Below are 21,146 nucleotides of genomic sequence, written 5' to 3'. Positions count from 1 at the left end.
TGCTGTGATGGTGGCTCAAAACTGGCTTCGATGGTAGCTGTCGTACATAAATAATCATGTTGCTCAATCAACGGTAGCGTGGAGTGGTGTTTCGGCTTATTCAAAGGATGGACGCTACACGAATGAATTTATCTGGCTTGCTTTCCGCTATCTTCTTTCTTATCTGATGCCGATGATAATGATGCAGTTTTCTCTTTGCCTCCTTTCTTCCGGTCTGGGATATGCAGGGTAACCAAAAATGAAAAAAAAAAAAAAGATACCATGTAGAGAAACTCCTGTTCCATAACCTCCACAACTCTTTCATACCAACACAAACACACCAAGCATAACATCATCCTTCATCATTCCCCCCTCACTTCAACCCAAATCCTTCACTCTCCAACACCGCCATCCACAAGACTTCTTTCAGCCGCTCCCGACTTCCATACTTCCACAGCGCCAAAGAATTGAAACACGTCCTCGCCGTCGGATACCGCCCGCAATCCTCGCCCAGGCACGCAATCCGAATCGATAGCGCCGCCGCCCCTCCCGCGGGTATTCTGTCACTGCCCGTGATAAACAGCAACAACTTCCTTTGATCTGCGGGGGACGCCTCCTCAAAAAGTTCCCAGAACCACCTAACCGTCGGCTCCGTTTCCACTGGGTTCTTCGTACTCCAATTATCGTAGGTAGCAGCCGACTTGAGCGCCGAGATATCCAAACTTTCATCCGAACCTCGGACCAACAGCTCAATCTCCTCGGGCCGGAAGAGTGATAAGGCGTTGCCGCCGCAGACGGTGTAGAACCCCCGTTTAAAAGGCTCAAACTGGCGCGTCACCGCCGTATCCAGCAGGTAGCGTACGTACAGATCGACGTATTCGCGGCGATTGGCGTTGGTCACAGGGCGGCGTTCGCCGTTGGGGCAGAGGCTGACGCGCTCGGTGGATCCGTAGCGTTCGATGTCGACGACGAAGTCGAGGCAAAAGGTGGATTCGACGTCTCCGTCGTACTCAAGGAGCTGGCGTAGGCCGCTGGCGAGGCGGGGGCGGTATTCTGCGAGGTCGTCGAGACTGTACGTCATGGGTTGGCGAGGCTGGGACGTGGCCAGCGTGGCAGGCGGTGCGGCCATGAGGAGTTTCCGAAACGCGAACGGTGGCAGGGCGACGTCGAGGATGGTGGAGTTGTATATGGCGAGACCGAAGACGACGCCGACTAGAAAGTATTGCTCGGATGGCTCAAGAGAGGCGGGGTTGAAGTAGCAGTACTGGGAGTCCTCGTCGTAGACAAACATCCCTAGAACAAGGTTAGGACGACTAAAGTTAATTTTCAACAGATGTGTGGACTTACCATGATCGGGATTGAACACCTCACGGACAAGGAGCAAGAACCACTCCTTCCGCAAACCGCCAGCGTCAATACCCTCTTCTCCTTTGAAATTGATCTTCAAGCCCTTCTTGATGTCCTCCCCGCCACTACCGATCACCTCGCTCACAGCCTTGAGGCTGTCATCAACCAGGCAATCCCGGCGAACATTTAACACCAGGTGCTGCTGAATAACACGATGGGTCAAGATGCTGTTGAAAAAGGCGTCTCTTGCCTTGTCCTCCATCTGCCGCCTCGCGTCATACTCGAGAATTTGGTTCTTGGCGCCTATGCTAAGAAGGAAGGGAAACTGACAAAAGGCAAACTTTCCCTTTTTCGACTCCCATGTTTCAAAGTCCGCCACGAGGTCGGAGTCGTCAAGAAGAGTGGTGTAGAAATCGCTTGTGGCAAGAATTTGCCCACGCATTTGGACCCGATCCCTTGTGCTCGCCACCGGTCCATCCGTAAGATTGGCGAGGCTGCGCCGTGAATGTCCCGTGTTGTTGGCGGCGAAAATCAGCGCAAGAACTTGCGCCGAGGCCTTGATCTGCCAATCTTCATTGTATATCTTCTTCTTTTCTTTCTGCTTCTTTCCTGATGCCTGTGAAGATCCCAACGCAGCGTGAAGTGAGGCCGCAGACCTGCCAGCATTCAGACTTGGAATCAAACCGGCGGTGATATCCACTCTGGCATCGTACTTCTTTTCATTCTGTCGGTTAAGTCGAAATGCTAAGAAGCTCGAAATGAGATCTTTTGTCTTTATGAAAAGCGGTTCCGGGTACCTCGCAAACCAGTTGACGAGATGATTGTGACACTCGTTGGGAGTGTTAGACAGGAGACCGACGATACGCTTTATGATTCCGGAATGCCTTCCAGAAGAGGGACCGCCCTGAGCAGACCAAAATGAGTCCATATGCCGGAACTCGCCGGTATATGGCTTGTAATAGGCATGAAGCAGTGGGTTAGCGGCGAGAATGAGAATAAACCGTAGCTCATGAGGCGCAGTCATCAGGCGTCCGGGCCGTTTCATAATCGTCTCGCTAGCCTTCAAAAGCGACCTATGAACATGGTCCTGTCCCACAAGCAACTGTGCTTCGATCTCCTTAAGCGCTTCGGGAGGCACAGCGAGACTGGAATCCTCACTGACAAGCTCATCGTAAAACTTGGGCCAGGACCGCACAGCGTCAAGCACTGCCGTATACCACTCCTCTACTTCCGCCCAGTCAATTCGAGGACTTCTTGGGCTCACTGCAGACGCGCCAGGATCGCTCCGGTTGGACGATGACCTCCCTGGTACCTTTTCTTCGTGTCCTCCCGTCCACCAGAGACCATTCTCCGCAAAGTCCCCCAGCAAAAGCATTTTGGCGTCCAGTTCAACAAACGGCTGTTCTGTAGTAACCGAGTCTTTGCGGGCCTCGGGTTGAGGCATGGGTGGGGGCTGAGGTCGGGGCTGAGGTTGCGACTGCGTTGGTCGACGTCTACGCTCTGGTTCGCCACTAGGTCTAGGCTGGTGAGACGGGCGGGTTGTCGAAAACGAAGTATTCAAACATTGATACGAGGTGAAGCAGCTGATTATATAATCCTCAAGCCGTTTGAACATCCGCCTCGAATCTATCTCAGGGTTTGCAATCTGTGGGCTCGCCTGAGGACCAGGTGCTTGGAGGCCGAGATCAGGAATGGCCGGTCGTTTTTCGGGATAGGACGATGAGTATGACCGAGGCGTTCTATTGGAACGCTGCTGAGGATCCAGGTCGGTGTTTGGGACCGTTAACCCATCGCGCTGCGGTTGTGGGCTCACGCCTACCGCCCTGCTTGTTGCCGGCGGTACCCTTCCTGGACCACTTGGTGGCGAAAGCGAACTTTCCTGCTGATCTTGCGAAGGAACCTTTGCCAGGGTAAAATAAGAGTCTGGCTGCACATCTGCTTGTCGGCCCGATTTTGAGCGTAGAGCAGACGAAAGAAATGAACGCAGACATTGTGTGGCCAGTGACTTTGTATGACCCAAAGAAACCGGTCGTTCTAAGCAGGTTTTAATGAGTGAGCGAACAGTCATATCAGATAGAGGAGTTTCTTACCATGAGAGAAGACTCGCTCTTCCGCTGCGGGAGGTGAGTTTCGGGAAGCATCCCGCCTAGGACCCTGCCCTTGCCCTTGACCTGAGCTGGATGGCTGTAGGTCGTTGACGGTCAAACAAATGGTACACTTGAAGACAGAAAGCTCCTTGGGCCATCGCACCAAGCAACCGCACGTCATGCAATTTCCCGTGCTGTAGTCCTTGTTGCCCGTAGAAGGAACATTCCTATGATTACGAGAATGCTGTGTTGAAGGCCTGATGGTACCGAGCTTGGGCGCATAACCGGCGTCGTCTACCGTTTCGGACCCGGAATCGCCAGCATACATCTGGTATGACTTCTTTTTCTTGCTCGAGAACAGAGACGGGAATGGATGGCTCATGGAGCGTCGATGCTCTGGTCTCTGAGGACGAGCAGCTGAAGAGCGGAAACCCTCGTCAGATGAGCTGGAATTGTCGACGTTGGTGTTACCTGTGTTGCTGGTGATGCGCAAGTTGTTCAAGACAGGGAGGTCCGGAACTCTGACGGCACTTCGAAATCGACCGGCGGTCGTGGCAGCATGAGGACGGCGGCGGACCTGGACGTTTGCGGTGGGTGGCCGGTTGACGCTCACGTTGTTGGAACTCACGTTTCCGCTGCCGGGGCTGTTGCCGTTCAAGTTGTTGTTGCCGTTGCTGTACTTTCGGTTCAAGTTGTTTGTAGTGATGATACTGCCAGAGCTCGGCGGAGGACCAAAGGCACGGTGCGACTGCGGAAACGGGTGCGGGTGCCACTGCGGATGCTGTTGCTGTTGCTGTTGCTGTTGCTGTTGCTGCTGCGAGGATCCCTGTGAAAACGGCCCTTGTGGATGCTGAAGCGGATCTTGAGGCGGATGCTGGAGTTGGTGCGGGAGCGGGTGCGAGTTGGCGTGGGAATCCACTCTGTTGGGAAAAGGCCCCAATGGCCAAAAGGGCGAAGTGGTCGAGACCGCCATCGAAGAAGGCATGGAGGTGTCGTTGATATTCATGGTACCTTCTCGCGTAGACCGTGCTTGGGTGGTATAGATGGCCATCTTGATGATTGAGCCTTCCAAAAAAAATAAAAAATAAAAATTGGTGTCAAATCTGTGTGTGTATGAGTCGGGTCCTTCCGAGAGGGAAAATGGAAGTATGATGGTGGCAACCACAAGTCGGTTAGGAAATCATCAACAGGGCGGCAGTCAGTGACAACCAGTGGCAACGCAATGTAGCGTACGCTCAATGACACCTTCACCAGGGGCTAGGCCTGTAGCCAGTAACGGATGAGCTCAGCTATGTAGAAGAAGTAGAAGTAGGAAGGTAGGTAGGTAGCCGTGACCTGCAAAGCTCTTTTTTTTTTCTTGTTGACTGGTGTGTGGCAGCAGTCTGAAGGAAGTGACTAATAGATGCAGCCGAATGGGAAAAATAAATGTCCTAGGATGAAGGTAAAAGGGAAGTAGAAAGATGGAATGCGTGCTTCAGTTCCAAATGGATGGTAGTTTCCGAGTATACCTTGGGTAGTACCTAGGTATGCACCAAGTCATGGAAATGGGGAAAGTATCCGATTATTTGATTGTCCGTAGTGGCTTCCAATTTGTCTGATACGCGATTTTGCATGGCGAATGAGATGGAACCTGTCGAAAACAAAAGTTTCGGACCACAAGGGAGATTGAAGGCTGGCCTGAAGCGATGACAGTCATGACACGGCGGATCGGATCGAAAGAGCGCAGATCGTCAAAGCTCCAGACGAAAGGTAAAGAAATGAATTCCTAGCCTTTACCTGTCTGGTTTAGCATTGACTGACCTTGACGGCCGGCTAGAATCGCGCTTGTCGTCGGGAGAGCGTGAAGTGGATATATCGTTGCGCGAGTTGCTGAACACACAAAGGCAATGGTCGGACTGGATTGCGATGGCCGAAGAGAGAGAGAGTGGTGGAAGATGTTGGCTGGCGAACGAGGGTATTGTCGGGTCACACAGACGAATGGAGGAATATGGACTCGGATATAGTTTTGGATCAGGAAATGTGTCATGGATGAGGAAACTCAACGATGGACTGAGGCGGTGCTGCCATTAAAAAAAAATAAAAAGAATAAGCACAGCCCGATGAAGGGTTTGAGACGTCCGGGTCCAATTTGTCTTGTCGCCTGTGATGTTACACCACACGCCCAGAAAAAAGCAAAAAGTGGTTGCTAGGTGAAGTCAGGGTGCTGTTGCTGTCGGAGTGCGGCAACCTGCCCTGTTAGCTGCCGTGGCCCAGAGAGGCGACGGTTGGGTGGATTGCAGATGCACAGCCTACCTTAGCCAAACGTCATATCAAGTACTTGCATTTCTGTTAGGCGGGATAGCGATGTGACGACACTGGGGCGAGCCAAGAAAGACAAGATTGGAGCAACAAAGGTTTCACGAACGCGTGTGAAATTTTGCCTTATCTACCTAGAGAAGCCATAACCGTACCATCGCTGGCATCCATCCGTGGAGGTTCCTGGGATGCTGTTTAGAACCAGCGTCAGGAATGCCCTAGATATATTGGATGAACCTCCAGTAAAGACGGCAGCATGTACGGTATATAGGTACCTCTAGGTATGTCAGTCGACGTCAGGGGTACTACTACCGTCTACCGTACATGCACCGGATACGCACAGTCCGGTCCCGTCAACGAAGTTTATGATCCAGCAGGATCACCCACAAGACAGCAGTTCCAGTTGGCCCGGTCCCCTGTTCCACCTAGCAACCCCAAACATCTGACCATAGTGGTGACGTGCACAGACCACCTGCCTTTCAACCGTGACCAAAACTGGCACGCCAAGCCAATTTTGCCCTGTGGCAGACCCCTTCAGTTTTCCTGGTTTCACCTTTCCATACCCTAGGTACCTACGTACAAATCGACAGTGAATTTTCCCACCCGGTGTTTCTATTTTAGGATTGCGCTTCCTACCCTTTCAAAAAGGGTAGTTTTCCCTCCAACTGTTGCTGGAACAGGGGAGCTGACTGTATGTGTTAAATGACAGGGCCATTTCAGGTCCTGGCAAGCTGGGTCCGGGCAACCGAATCGTCACGCGGAAGGGAAACGCGGGGGCCAAGTGGACGACAACAAGTAGTGTACCATGTACAGTTCAATACTGGTTTGATTGTTAGCGTGGGACTTCTTCCGACTTTGAACAGGGGAGAAATGTGCGATCTAGACTATGTGATTGGTCTAAATCGTCAAAAAGCCAGGGTAGAGACAGGGCTTCGGAACAGCCTCCTCAGTATTCCAAAGACAATACCTAAAAGGGAAACATTTCCAGCGCTTTACCAGGGCTTGCATCGCCAAAGTCCACCGAACCAAACTTGAGAAGGAAAAGTGTGAATCGAAGTACCACACCAACAATCAAACCAGGGTTGGAGTGTAGAGGCATGTATGTAACTTGAGAGTGTACCTTAACCTTGGGTAACGTGTGTAAAGTCCCAGCTCAGCCAGGGACAGCCCCCGTCCCAAAGGGGGTTTCAGAGCATAACGAGGAATGGTGATTGAGATTACGACGAGCGTTCCCTTTATCGCCCATCCAAATACATAGAAATCGATTCTCCGTTACATTTCTCTCACTCAGTCCCCCTGCATGGAGCTTGAAGCAACACACCAAGAACTGAACATGCCCAGGACGGGAGTTTCCTTTTCGAGCACTGCACTGTATACTACACACTCACGGCTACTTGGCGATGGCTAGGTACCTTTGGGCTAGAGATGCATGTTAAGGCGCCAAAAATGAGACAAGGGTCTTTGTGAATCAGTTGGTCGCCAGCCAAGGTCGGTTCCTCTGTCCCTGTCACCATCGGTTACCATAACACACTGCACTAACAACATGTGCCGAGCTGGAAGTTGCTCCTTTCATCTGCAGTCTGTACTCCAGTTGCTTCAGGTTGTGCAACAACATCCGGATCAGAGCCGTTGCCGTCGTAACCCCACAGGTTGCCCCGCATTGGCAGCTGCAGCTCAGGTCCCGTCGCTTCTGTAACCGATTCTGGGGCCGTGCTGGGTTGTTTGGGAGGAGATGCACAGTTGTGGTCGTGGTTCTGACACTTTCCGTTCTTCTTCCACGCACCAACGGCAACAAATGTCCTCATGAGTTTCCTTTCTTCTCTTTTCAACCTGCTGCCAGCATGCTTCGTTCTGACGTGGTCGTGACCCTGATATGATAATGGCCCCGGTTCAAACTGATCACGGAGACGGACAAGTTGCCCGACAGTGACCGTGTCCGGCCGGGTCTTTACACTACTCGTCCACTCCGGGAGGTCCGGACCGTTATGGTCCGTTCGGTCCGCTAATCACCCCACCAGCTTGCCAGCCAGGCCCCAGCCCTCGACGGCCGGCCTTCCGAGGAAACGGACGGATCATCTTCATGTCTGCCAAAGTGATCAGCCACGTGGGCAACGCAACAAGTCAACGCTCGTCTCTCTCACACTGCACAGGTGTACACAGGTGAGGTCGGTGAATTGCATTGAACTGTTGTTGCTGTCGCGTGGCAGTAAGAAAGTAAAGTCGCGTGTTGTTGCAGATGCGGGAGACGGACATCTCACCAGGGCCTTCGTTGGCGTAGCGTCGGTACAGGCGGACACGTGAAGGCGCAAAACAGCAGGCGTTACTTACCTAACAGCCAGACAGGGGAAAGCCGCTGCCGTGTCACAAGCTGTTGCACCGCGATCATTGGCGGGGAACATGCCCTTGGCATGGCAACAACGATGGCGAGATGCTGTTTGAGTGGAAACCTCAAAGTCAAGAGCCATCGTGTCGATTCTCCACCGGACGGAGGACAATGGCGGGCGAATTGACGACATGATCTGCCCGAAATCCGGAAGGAAAAAAAGACAAGCAGGAACAAGACGACTGACGGACTGACCACTCCAGTCTCGGTCTCACTGCACCCACCCATCGAGCCATCGTGCCATTTGTCATTTGCGTCTGCCACAGCTCGACCGACATTTCGTTCTTCACTACTCCCGCTTCCCTCGTCCAACATCTGTCTCCCCCAAACATGAACTTTGATGGATGATACCCACCCATGGATACACACAACACCTTTACATACTCTTGTTAATTGACATTATTGCGCTTGTTAGCATAATTTAGTCTTACGTATATACTGGCTTATTATTCTAGCTCTTCAGCACGCACACCTTCCTGGTGTTTTGCCTTCTTTTTTGCTTTCTTTCCTTTCCGCCTACTTCGTAATCGCCACCGCGCTCGCCCTTGCTCCTTCTCTCGACATCACATTGTCCGACGATCCCAGTCAGTCCCGCTGCCGCTATACGTTTACGTCCGACAAAGCCGACCCTAAGGAAGAAACTTGGAAACAAGGTCTGCGACAACCGCATGACCTGCTATGGCCACCTTAGTCTCTGATTTGCTTCGAGGAGCACAACGACAAGTTCGGCGATTTTCCTCAGGGTTTGCCGCTGAAGAGCCCGATATACCCACGCCGTCTTCCACTTCGCAACACCAGAGAACGAGATCTGATGGGGCCGCGCTGCCCGAATCGGTGTTTGAGGACGGAGACGAGAACTATAGGAGAAGTCTGGATGGGATTATTGTTGGCAGAACCGTAGCGCAGCCGGTGGCTGTTGTAACAACAACCACACCAACCAACGCCGCATCAAGTTCGCATTCGAGGTTAGGGGAAGCCGCCGATGTCGCAACTGCCACTCCAGCAGCAGGGCACATAGGACAAGTTCCAGTTCCGCCAATATCCGCAGCGGCATACGAATCGACGCCGCCGGCGCGACCGTCGTTAACTTCGCCGATCTCTGCGCTGGCGCCAGAATGGACTGCGCAAGTAGCGCAACAGAGTTTCCTCACGCTTCCTCGTATCCCCTCCCAGGTGGACTCCGACGCTCGATCCCAGACCGGGGAGTTACCAGAAGATGACGGCAAGAGCGCATTGAGGAAGAGGATACAGGCGATTCAAAATCAGGCCGACATCTCGCAGGCCCTCAAGGCGCAGCTGATACATCAGGTCATGACGGAGGAGTATTATCAACAGTCTCCACATGCGCATGATGGTACTATGGGCATGCGCCCAGAATCGCCCAGCGGTCGGAGCGTGCGTAGTGTGCACAGCGTCAAGAGCGCTCGTAGCGCGCAGAGCCATAGCCGCGATCGATCATCGAACCGGGATCGTGATTCCTTTGGCCCGTTGCAAACGGCCTTGAAGTTCTGGAATCCTCTCGCGGGCGAAAGCGGATTTAGTGACGAGGATACCCTGAACATCCACGTTACAGAGGAGGATCTGAAGCCGACCTATGCCCCCAAAACCGTCCCAAAACGCGACGAACACGGGGTGCGAGAACTCGATGTCAGTCTCGCATACGCGATTGCGCAGGGGATACAACCCGAGGAAGAAACAGAGGATCTGGACGAGAACGGTCAGCCCGTTCTCAGACTCGGTTGCAAACACTACCGGCGCAATGTGAAGCTGCAATGCGCCGCCTGTGATCGGTGGTATACGTGTCGGCTCTGTCACGATGAGGTGGAAGATCACACCTTGCCGCGGCGGGAAACACGTCACATGTTGTGCATGTTGTGCGGTCGAACCCAAAAGGCCTCGCAGACTTGTGTTGGTTGTAGCCAGTCAGCGGCTTCTTACTATTGTAATATCTGCAAATTGTGGAACGACGATCGGAACAAACCAATCTATCACTGCAACGATTGTGGGCTCTGCCGAGTTGGGCTGGGCTTGGGCAAAGACTTTTTCCATTGCAAGGTGAGTCGCTTGAAGCTCGTGTGAAGAAATGGATGGCCCCTTTGACCCAACATGAACTGACGGTTCTTGGTGATCAGAAATGCTCAGCATGCGTCTCCACGCGCGACGAGCACCGATGTATTGAACGGTCAACCGACTGCGACTGCCCCATCTGCGGCGATTACCTGTTTAACTCTCCGCGACCGGTTGCAATCATGAAATGTGGCCATACCATCCATAAACACTGTTTCAGCGCGCACCGGGAAAGATCGTACAGATGTCCGGTCTGCAACAAGAGCTGCGTCAACATGGAGATCCAGTTTCGTAACCTTGACATCGCCATCGCCACCCAGCCCATGCCCGACGAGTACCAGGATGCCCGGGCCGTCATCTCGTGCAACGACTGCAGTGCAAAAAGCCAGACAAGGTACCACTGGTTGGGACTGAAGTGTTCAGTCTGTCACTCGTATAATACGGTCGAACATAAGCTGCTCCATATGCCTGGTGTGAATGGCGACCAGGATGAGGAGGAACCAAGGGCTGCCACTGGGTCGAGTGATGCCAACAACGGAGCGCAGGGTGTGAGTATGCTGTCAGTTGCCCTTGACAACGCGGCAACAGCCGGCGGTAGACGACTATCAGCTGCTCGAGGGCTGGATCCTCAATATCCCGACACAAACGGACAACAAAACAGAAGTATTTTCCACTCCGACCCGATCTCACCACCACGGCGTTCAGCCCTAGCAGGTCTATTCGCCAACCGAAACCGACAATCTCCATCCTCTTCCTCCGCCGACCAACCACATCCGTCCACCTCCAACCTCCCCACCACCCCTTCCCCATCTACCTACTTCCCTCGCCCCTCCTCCTTCGCTCCTTCCTCCCCAGCTGCCACAGCCGCCGCCGTCCTCGCTTCCGCCGCCGCCTTGGTAGGGTTCGGCGGTTACTCAGCATCTGCTCCTTCCGGCGCGGCAAATAACACCATGATTCCAGATCGCGCCATCCCCGGGATGACAACGACAAGGACGACGAGGAGGAGAACAAGAGGCAGGTCAATAAACGAAGCAGCTGGACCTGGGGTGACAACGAGCGCAGATTACCATTCTGACGATTACACCGATGACGATGAGGAAAGTCGATGGGGAGAGGACATGGTGACGCTAGAAGACGTGCTGGGTTTCTTGGGACGCTCGCCGAGAAGGTTAGTTCCAGTTCCTCAGGATGGGCACACCTCTATTAGGGATCTAATAGATGAGGACGATGAGGATGATGAGAGTGGGGAAGAAGAGAGCGAGGAAGAGAATGATGATGATGATGATGACGATGACCTTGAAGAAATAGGGGATGGAGGGTTTGAGTTGGACTTGATTGGTCATAGATGATACTTTGGATGAGGAATGGAAAATCAAGATAAGCGGAAAGAAAAGTCGCCAGGCACGGATTATGAAAGGATGACAGAGGCACTTAACGCAGAAAGCAGGGAGGCATGGAAAGAGCAGGAAAAAGCAGGTATAGAGAATATCTCTTTCATGATATACCTTATACAGTATATTTCTTGGTCTTCAAAAAATTTCTCCTCCGAGATGTTGTTCGACAGCAACATTCAGTGGGCATGAGCATGAAACTGGAGTACGGTTCGGCGGGATGGGCAGGGAAAATGAGACAACTGGAATATTGAGACTAATTACTCTCCAAAGGTGTACCTGTAGCTTGAGATACCTTTTTCTTCCTTTTTTCTTTTTCTTTTTCTTTTCTTTTGTTTTTTTCCCTTGGTAAATAACTGTAATAGTTGGAAGTCCGTTTGCGCCAATTTAAAAAGAATATCTAAAACTAAAGCATGCTTGATTCTTTGAAAATAATAGTTTTATGTAATACACCAAAACAAAGGTTTCAAAACACAACAACAACAACAACAACAACAACGAGCTTGAGCTTGTAGTGTGCCTACAACCTTAAAATTGATGGTCCACCTACCCTTTCTAGATCTACTATTTCCACCTGGATAAGGCTTTCCAAGACAATCTAATATTAACACAAATCTGTATATATGTCAGGTCTTCAATTTTGGAAGGATCCTGAAATCATGAGTTCATCATCCTCTCTACCTTCGTGACTCTGCAGCCAGATACGAAGAAAAAGATTACATAAAAATATCATTCAGGAAATGAATAGCATTTGGCTTGATAGTGTACATATTTTCAGTGCCCAGTGCTTAGGACTTTTTGGCCGGACCTACTCACTTGATCCATATATAGGGGTGCCAAGACGAAAACAAACTCGGGAAAATTATTCTTGATCACCTCACAGAAAATAAAAGGTTGTGAGTTTACAATGGGGCTTGGTTAAGATTGAGGCCTGCTTGCCTAATATCAATATGATCTTCTCACTGTTAGTTCCCTCCCTAGAGACAATTAATTAGATAGCTGGGTAGTTGGGCAGTTGGACTAAGGAAATAATTCCTTCATGTGAACTGCAAGAGGATTAACTGAACGGTCACAGGTTGCAAGGAACGATGACGACATGTTCTGGTTAGTTGGAGTCAGATCTAACTGCCACTGAAAGAACTTTGAAAAAAAAAAACACATTGTCTTGATTTTATGTCGCTGTCTTTTGTATCGTCAATTACTTTGCGAAGAACGAACAGAAAACAATCGCTGAATCCACCTTTTCCACGTCTTCAGATGGCTGATCTGATACATTTAATCGATCTGGGTTCCATCATGGTAATGCTCGTGAACCGTGTGAACCATTCAACCCGCATAATTACTGGTCGTCGTTGACGTATGCCTCGCCGTCGCTCGAATCGAACTCGGAGGTGAGTTTCTTCTAGTGTTGGACATGTTTGTGGCCTCTATTCTTCCCACTGGCTTCTTGATTTTTTTTGGCCTTCATATCATATCTGGTGGCGTAGTCATTCGTTGTCGTCGGAGCTGTTGCTTCCACTGGATGGTTGTACTTCAATGACCTCCGTTGTCACCACCGGTGCCTGTTCTTGTTCCGAATCATCTTTGACGTTTTCCTCGCCATCTCCTGTTTTGCAGACTTCTATAACCTCCGTTTCCACCGGTGCCTGTTGTTCCTCCTCTTGCGAGTCTTGGTTCACCTCCTCTCCGTATGTTTCGTAGAGTTCCATTGCATCATTCGTTTCCTCCTCTTCTCCCCTCTGGTTCCAGTCTGTTGAGAAGCGATCATGGTCCCAACTTTCCGTGGGGCTTGGCTGCAACGACATCGAGATCATGGGTCGCTGTCTCACGAATCGCAGCATCTCCTGGTAAAACTTGATCCTCTCTGTCCGGTCCGGTGCGCTTTGGGCCCTCCTGGCTCTTCTCAATCCCAACGGCAAACCGCCGTTTCTCCCGGTTTCTGTGAGGTTTCTTGATGCCCTGCGACCACGACTCATTTCGGAGCTGAGCTCCTCCCTTCTCAACAGCACGTGTAGTCGGCGAATCAAGTCCGCCGCAATCTGGTCCATCTTGCTGTCAGAGAGGCACAATGGTGGATATCTTGTCTTCAGTTCCTTGAACCCCATAATCACCCATCGAAGAGTGTAGACAGTGAGATTTAGATGGTACCGCGAGATGGTGTCGTTCGGCGCGGCCAGATAACGCTGATCTATACCGTCGGAAGTTAAGTCGATATCCATCTGCTCTTGGTCGTCTTCCTCATTTAACGGTTCACGCTTCGAAGAACCGACTAAAACCCTCTCCCCGCCGATCATCTATTTTCGGCGAGCTGCACTGGGGGTGGCCGCGGCGGCCTCGATATTCGCTTGGATGACACGGGATTCCACGCGAAGTTTTTGGATCACTTCCTGTCATGGTGTGTTAGTTGCCCCACGGACCGGGCTACGTGAGGTTATGTAGACAATCTTACAGCCAGCGCTTCAGGCTTTACGCCATTTTCAATCATGGAAATGCAGATGGATAGCGTTCTGCGGTCCAACTGACAGTTCTGGTTTATGATTAGCAGTCAATGTCGCAAGGAGGGTGACACTGTTGGCTTACCAGGATGGTGGAAATCTCATGAAGAATGTCTACCGCCTGTTGAGCGGCGGCCTGTTTTTCGCTCTTCTCCATGGCAAACAATAGTATGTCCTTTTCTTGAACAGAGGATGTGAATATTGTACGTTAAAAGAACGAGGCGCAACGTTTGGTGATTAAGTACTGATGCGATGTGTCGAGTTGAAGTTGAAGTGAGAGTGGAATGGAAAGGGACAGAGGTGAGCGAGGTGAAGTGTTGTGGTGATTCCCTTGTGGTTGACGCGTCGGAACCTGGAGACGTTGACGGGAGGAACTGCCCCTGGTTGGCGGGCTTTTGTGATACTAACAATTACCCCTGAAAGACCTAAGGCTGGGAAAGAACGAGCTGCTACAGCGGCATTCTACAGGGGCACCTTTCTCAACCGAGCGCCCTTGCGTTCCTGCTTCTGACCAAGATGAAGTCACGCCTATCGGTGCCAAGGGAACTAAGGGCCGATGCCATCCGAGCAACTCACCACCAACGAGCAACAACTGAAGGCACACACGAATTAGCTCACAATACCTACCTCTACGCAAGCAGGCGACACTCGCATGATGATAGAAGCAGTGACGGGAAACCAAATACATCCTGAAATCGACCAATCCAAGTCCACCGGCATCTACAGGTCAGGACGTCCAATATTCGGGGTATCTAACCGCAACTATCCAAACTCGCGATCCAGGCCAGCTGAACTGGAATCAAGATTTCATGGCCTCAACAAACAATTCTCTCATGCCCTTAAGTAGCACTACGAGCTCCCTAGTCTCGTTTACCCGGTCCAGCACTTTTTCGACCTTTTCTCTTTCCAGCTTTGGCCTACAATGCCTCACGTCGTAGTCCCTCCCACTCATGCTCAACTCGAACCAAGCCTCTCGCTCCCAGTTCCTCTCATCAATGTGCGTATAGACAAACTTGAGCCTGTCCTCTGCTCCGGCACCCTCGATCCGCATGCACAGGTTCGTTACCCAGAAATCCAGCTCTGGCACGTTGTACCTCGCCTGCGCCTCCAGTTGCGCAGCGTGCGCCCTTTGCGCTGCTAGACGCGCATCAATCTCCCTCTGTGTGGCGGCAATTTGCTCTTTCAAAGCGTCACGCATCGCGGCTTGCTTATCCCGCTGTTCGGTGAGCGAAGCGATGGCGGCTTGCATTTCGCGTGTTTCGGCGGCCTCCTTGGCCATGGTCTGTTGGTAGGTGTTGGTTTTGAGTTGGAGGATTTCAATGTCCTTTTTCTTCATACGTTGGTCCTCTATTACAGGAAGCAGAAATTAGCATCAATATGCGCCCTCTTGACCAGGTGTGCATGACACGTACCCTGAAGCTCTGCCACGTTCATCCTAAACTGGTTCCTCTCCTCCAGCACGCGCTTGCGCCCTTGCTCAATAAAAGCGTCAAATTTGGCCGTGAACTTGGCCATGCGATCGCGCAACTCATCGAAACCAAAGTTGATGCTGGGTAGGGTATCGGCGAGCGATGGCCCGAGGGGCTGTCGGCTAGTCGAGAGCGAGGGCTCGAATGTGGACGACATGACGCTTTTCCGTGACATTCTTGATGCTAGTCGCTAAAGTTGCTGTCTATTGTACTAGGTTCTGTTTTCCGACAGTAGATGATACAATCGAAAGCTTTGCGACGCGATTCGGGACGACGTGGTTGTAGGGACAGATGGCTGTTCTTGAAGGTGGGGGGAACTTTGGTCAGGTTCTTGACATGTTTACGTCCCTTCCATTTCGGGCATGGTTTCCTGGGGAATCGGATTCTGAGCAACATCACTTTCTGATTGGTCGTCATCTCATCAAAGATACGTACCTTTTCCGCCGAGCGTTCAATGATGAATCGGCCCCACCAAAAAGTTCGCGGTGGACCCGTCCGATGCATTTTCTCTGCGTTTCTTGCAAAAAAAAAGACCGAAAAAATAAAAAGAGAAGCTGGTTTGACGTTTCGCATTTTCTCACTTCTTCTTTCCTTCCCTTCTTCCACAGCATTTCTTTGCTTCCAACATCCCTCACCAACCACCACGGTCAGGACTCAATGCGCCGGCGCACTTGAGCTTCTACCTCTAATATCTTTTTTTCTTTTGTTTGCCTGACCAAGTCGCAAACACCGAGCATTCGGTATCGGGGGAGAAATGATCCCGCCGAGCACTTCGTCATCGCGAGCTACCCTCACTCCGAGAGCTCCGAATGGCTGACCGACATGGTCCCATCCGCCCTGTCGGCCGCTCGCATGCTCTGAGTCGCCCTCGCGCTCATGCTGGTGGTATCGTCGGGCGGTTGACCTACATCCCCGCTCAAATCAACCAAGGCACTGGTCAACTTCGCAAAGATCGTGCTAGAGATGAGAGTAAGCTGCTCCTCACCTGCGCCTCACTTTGGGCATTCTGGGACTAACCGACTCCGCTGTTAGTTCCTCAATTCCAACAGGTGACGCCTTTCAATCAGTGGTCCGCGCCCACCAAGACAGCCCTTCCTGACCTTGGCAGCTTTGGTCCTTCCCAACTTGCCAAGTCTCAGAACAACTGGCTCCTCAAAACCCTCCCAGAGGCTTTTCTCGGAGATGTTGATACCGAGACGCTGCTCATCGAGGAGATCAGCAACACTTACTCGCGCACCCGTCCCGCAACACCAACCACTGCCTCCCTCCTGGCCACTGGAGAGATCACTGATGTTAGAGACCCTGATAGAGTCAAGGGACACACGGTGCTTGCCACTGCCAGCGGAGAGTCGGGGCACATTCTTCGCTTGATCAGTCTCGCCCGTGAAGAGTGGAGCTGGAGAGATGAGGACGTTAAGATACGTCTTCATGCCCCGAACCATCATCTCGAAGGAGACTGGTGTCAGGACAGCGTTCCCATCTCATTGATCAAGTTCGTCAATGACAGCAAGAAGTACGACCAGGTTCGCTGGCTCATTGTGCAGAAACCGACTTCAACTACGGTCTGCGAGCCCGAACTCAGAAAGTTGCCGGTGCAATGCTCATCCTCCACTCAACCATCTTCCTCAACCCTGACGCAACTTGTTGCCAACCCCTTGTTCACCATCACATCCGATCGATCCGGGGGCGGTTCTCACTCGGATGTTTCCTTCAATCCGCTTTCTGATGATCAGGTCCCTCAGCTTGCCATCATTGATCAAGCTGGGTATTGGAGCGTATGGGACATTGTTGGCCGACGAGGTGCACGGCCCAAGGTGATGAAGCCGGTACTGAGAATGTGCGGCAACATCAGCCTAGGGTCCATCCCAAAGTTCCCTGGCAGGACAGCAGATGATCAGGAACCACATAGAATCATGTGGCTGTCTCTGAAAAGGGACAGGTCCGATGATGAAAGCCGTCCAGGAAGTCGGTCAAGAAGTTCCACGCGCGCCAAACCAAGGCACCGTCTGTCTCGGGCTAGCTTGCTTCTCCTCGGAAACAGCACTAATCTCTGCCTTTTCGACACGGAAACTCGCAAGTCTGAGGTCCAACCTCATTTGCTAGCAGCAAGGAAGGGAGAACGTCTTTTGGACCTCGCCCCTTCGCACTTGGATCCATCACAGGCCTTCCTTCTCACGAATACAACCATTTCCTGGCTTTCTGTCAAAGACGATGGTTCTGGAATGCGGCTTGAGCCACTTGTCTTTTCACCCCACCGAAGAGACGTCCAAGATCCGTCACTGAGGCTCGAGGTGTCTCCTGGAACATTCATCGATGGTGCTTTGGCCTGCTTCGTGTCGATCCGTTCCAGTCGAAATGGCGAAGTTACTGTCTTTTGGTTCATCAGCCCCAGCTCAGGGAAGCCTCTTCGCTACCATCGGGAGTCAGTTCGCCTCAGAGCTTCATCCAAGTCCATCAGTGTCGCTATGCTTCCGGTCGAGCGACGCGTTGGCCAAGCAAAGCTTACGGCACCTCTCACTCGTGCTCTCGCGAAGAGGCAAACCAGGTTCTTCCAGCTGGTTACGCTGGGACACGATCTGGACCTGAGCTGCTCGCTTTGCATGTGGTCTGACGAGCCTGGTGTACGGGTGCGACCTCCTGATGAATGCGTAGCCCGTTCTGGCTCTGCATCGGAGCAATCAATACTGCGAGAGCAACTGCGCAATGCATTTGCCTTACCAGACGAGCTTGACGACCGTTCCTTAGTCCGCGAGTCTCGAAGCCCGGAACTTGGCCGAGATTCATCTGGAACTCTGAAAAGGGAACCAGATACTCAGAGTCTTGTGGTCTACGGGCGGGCATTGGCCAACACGCTAGTGGTTCCCTCAACGTCGAACGAGGCACGCCCATCGCAAAATGAAGTCGACATTACTCGCATCGCTGACGTCCTTAGTCGTGAGACACACGATGGCTATATGCCTAGACATTCTCTGTAAGTTGACATAATTCATACTTTGCACAGTATCCGTCCAATATGATGATTTCTCGAAAGAGAGGCTGTTTATGATCAACAATGATTACAAAAATACACCTATACATTGTTCTATTTCTGATCCAGGACTCACCACACACACTTGTCATTCCTCCTTTTCCGTCGGGACAGGTTGCTAACGCTTTGCGTCAAAGACTTAATCTAGTGAAACAAACAAGAGGTGTTCAAGACGTCGTCGGACTCGCCTCACGTTGGTCATCCCATCAGCACTTGTTGCTTGATAATGTTCCTGGGAGACTGGTTCCCACCAATGGTCGTCACGTCTTGGGTGATGAGATAGACCGCGCCTTTGAGAAGTTGATGGCGATGTTCTCTCATCTTCCCTTAAACCATCGAAAGGCGTCCCGAGGGGCTCTCATTCCCAAGCTGCAGCTTCTCGCGGCCGAGACTCTCCTTTCGGAGGCCGGAGTAGCGGCAGTACCTGAAGAATGGGCTGCATCGGAGACTGGGGATGGCAGATTGAGTCAGAGCCAGCCATTTGCCAGCTCCATGCCTTTTGGCAGCTCTCCTCCCTTGTTCTCCTCACAAGTTCACTCCCAGTTCGTACAGCACTCGCAGTCGCAATCACAGTCTCAAGGCTATGATACGACCCAGAGTCAAGATCAACCAGACGGTGAAGATATAGTGGGCGTGAGGCTACGCCAGTACGTGGCCATGAACCCCGTTTCGAAGAGAATTGGCGGTAGAACCCGAGTCACCTCTCACTGGGAGCTTGGTGAAGACCCCAATGTCATTACATGGAGGCCAGGTCAAGATGACGAGGAAGATGATGCTGGTCTTAGGAGAAGGCGCAAGCTCGAGGTAAAGCGCAGGAAGAGAGAGAAGTTGCTGGCGAGGATTCGCGGAGTTGAAGCTGTCAAGGCAGAAAGTCAACCACTGCCCTTTGCCATTCAGTCGAGCCAGCCGAGAGGTTTTGCTTTCACGCAGAACACTCAGCCGGAGTCATCGCAGTTTTTTGCATCGCAGCCCATGTCACAAATCGTTGCAGGACCGCATGGAGGTAGGCCCTCTCATGTGAAGAAGAAGCAAAAGGTGAAGAAGCGGATGGGATTCAGATAGATGAATATGACCGTATGGCAACCTCATCGTTTTTCGTGCTTGATCCTGACGTGATGTTGTGTGACAATCAGATGTGTGACCGATGGTGGAGGTAGTTCGTTTGCTTGCTGATCGATGGATGTTTGGATGAGAAAGTGCGGAAAACACTCGAAGATTCGGCGTTCAATGTATAAGCCAATTCTTGTAAACGAGTTTCGTCAAAGTAGTTTGCATGCTATTCTACATCTTCTATTTAGCTTTCCAATCTCCGAAAGGCATTTTTGTTGGTCGTCGTCGTTGAAATGTAGTTGGCCGCAATCACCCACTGGAAGAACTAACGGTCAACTCAAATCACGCAGGTTTACGACGGAAGCATTCAGTCTTGGCCCCTCACTTTCACCAAACTTCAACAACCACTCCGTCGTCAAAATCAATCATCAAAACCTTGACAACTCGAGGCACAGAAATCTTATATTCCAACAACTCAACTCCGGACAATGTCGCACCACTGCCACGACGAGCACGACGACCACCACCACCATCATGAGGGCGGGGCAGAGCACGACCACTCTGACGACATCACCCCCGCCGTGCAGTTCTCGCTGTACCAGCACATCAACTTTGACGAGATCACCACCCTGAACGAGCAGGTGCACGGCTCCGGCCAGGCCATTATCAAGAAGACGTGGGCCGAACGATTGGCGACGGAGCCCGAGGTGGTGAGCGATGCTGATGAGCAGCTGATTATCAACGTTCCGTATGTCACACTACGTTACCTCACTTGATCACTCAAAGTCATTCACATCTTTACGAATTTCAATGTCATTCCTCTCCTGTAACATACACATCATACAATGACCCCATCATACACACCCAATCACTCACACACACACCCAAATAGTTTCACAGCCCAAATCAAACTGCACTCCGTCCTCCTGCGCACCTCGCCCTCCCCCTCGGCCCCGCGCACCCTCCGCCTCCTCGCCAACGCCGACATCCACGATTTCGGTCAAGCTGAGGACTCTACTCCAACACAAGAATTCGAGCTCTCCCAGACTTCGGAAATCCAGGAATTGCCCGTCAAGCGAGCCAAATTCAACGCCGTGCAAAGACTGTGCTTGTTTTTCCCGGATAACTTTTCGCAAGGAGAGGAGGATGAAACGAGAATCAGTTATATTGGTTTCAAGGGAGAGTGGATGACGTTGGGACAAGCGCCGAAGAATATCGTCTACGAGGCGGCGGCTAGGCCGACGGACCATAAGGTGAAAGGGACGGCGGACGCAAGAGGTGTGGGATATAACCGTCAGGGGTAGAGAGGACCTTTTGAGGGGAGTGAGGAATGAGTGACGGGTAGGAAGGGGTTTGAGAGTGGATAAAGGAGCTACCTCTAGTGATGGGTCAAACCTGGTTTAGTTCTTAGTCTGCTGCTTTAAGAGCGGTAGCATACCAGACAAGAATCGAGGTCGGAAAGGTTTTGACGATGGCTTTCAGGCATCAAAGGATTTTCAGGTCTTATGTAGCTTGGAAAACTTAAGAAGGTTTGATTATTTTGTTCTCGAGCAAA

General features: G+C 51.7%; 7 protein-coding genes across 7 annotated transcripts; 3 read left to right on the top strand and 4 right to left on the bottom strand.

Moving 5' to 3' along the window:
- Positions 1-240: 240 nt before the first annotated feature.
- NEUTE1DRAFT_130555 (uncharacterized protein) lies at positions 241-4,464 on the bottom strand (the record flags this gene model as incomplete). The annotated part of the gene is made up of 3 exons (XM_009853944.1): positions 241-1,272; positions 1,327-3,360; positions 3,417-4,464. The coding sequence occupies 3 exons, from the start codon at positions 4,462-4,464 to the stop codon at positions 353-355; spliced, it is 4,002 nt and encodes a 1,333-aa protein (XP_009852246.1).
- Positions 4,465-6,675: 2,211 nt separating this feature from the next.
- NEUTE1DRAFT_111124 (uncharacterized protein) lies at positions 6,676-7,513 on the bottom strand (the record flags this gene model as incomplete). Its single annotated transcript, XM_009853943.1, has 3 exons — positions 6,676-6,834; positions 7,097-7,212; positions 7,249-7,513. The coding sequence occupies 3 exons, from the start codon at positions 7,511-7,513 to the stop codon at positions 6,676-6,678; spliced, it is 540 nt and encodes a 179-aa protein (XP_009852245.1).
- Positions 7,514-8,769: 1,256 nt separating this feature from the next.
- On the top strand, positions 8,770-11,826 carry NEUTE1DRAFT_84103 (uncharacterized protein; the record flags this gene model as incomplete). Its single annotated transcript, XM_009853942.1, has 2 exons — positions 8,770-10,146; positions 10,224-11,826. 2 exons carry the CDS (start codon positions 8,770-8,772, stop codon positions 11,505-11,507), a joined length of 2,661 nt encoding a protein of 886 aa, XP_009852244.1.
- Positions 11,827-13,036: 1,210 nt separating this feature from the next.
- Positions 13,037-14,312, bottom strand: NEUTE1DRAFT_84101 (uncharacterized protein; the record flags this gene model as incomplete). Its single annotated transcript, XM_009853941.1, has 3 exons — positions 13,037-13,843; positions 13,999-14,076; positions 14,130-14,312. 3 exons carry the CDS (start codon positions 14,199-14,201, stop codon positions 13,037-13,039), a joined length of 957 nt encoding a protein of 318 aa, XP_009852243.1.
- Positions 14,313-14,766: 454 nt separating this feature from the next.
- On the bottom strand, positions 14,767-15,781 carry NEUTE1DRAFT_84097 (uncharacterized protein; the record flags this gene model as incomplete). The annotated part of the gene is made up of 2 exons (XM_009853940.1): positions 14,767-15,391; positions 15,457-15,781. The coding sequence occupies 2 exons, from the start codon at positions 15,686-15,688 to the stop codon at positions 14,844-14,846; spliced, it is 780 nt and encodes a 259-aa protein (XP_009852242.1).
- A 541-nt stretch (positions 15,782-16,322) lies between these two features.
- NEUTE1DRAFT_84095 (uncharacterized protein) lies at positions 16,323-19,629 on the top strand (the record flags this gene model as incomplete). Its single annotated transcript, XM_009853939.1, has 3 exons — positions 16,323-16,482; positions 16,546-18,484; positions 18,703-19,629. 3 exons carry the CDS (start codon positions 16,323-16,325, stop codon positions 19,601-19,603), a joined length of 3,000 nt encoding a protein of 999 aa, XP_009852241.1.
- Positions 19,630-20,079: 450 nt separating this feature from the next.
- On the top strand, positions 20,080-20,895 carry NEUTE1DRAFT_138771 (uncharacterized protein; the record flags this gene model as incomplete). The annotated part of the gene is made up of 2 exons (XM_009853938.1): positions 20,080-20,339; positions 20,484-20,895. 2 exons carry the CDS (start codon positions 20,080-20,082, stop codon positions 20,893-20,895), a joined length of 672 nt encoding a protein of 223 aa, XP_009852240.1.
- Positions 20,896-21,146: the final 251 nt, after the last annotated feature.

The sequence above is a fragment of the Neurospora tetrasperma genome (genome assembly GCF_000213175.1).
Source record: "Neurospora tetrasperma FGSC 2508 unplaced genomic scaffold NEUTE1scaffold_4, whole genome shotgun sequence".
Classification (NCBI taxonomy): domain Eukaryota; kingdom Fungi; phylum Ascomycota; class Sordariomycetes; order Sordariales; family Sordariaceae; genus Neurospora; species Neurospora tetrasperma.
Note: the sequence above shows the minus strand (reverse complement) of the source record. Positions and strands in the feature narration are given on the sequence as shown.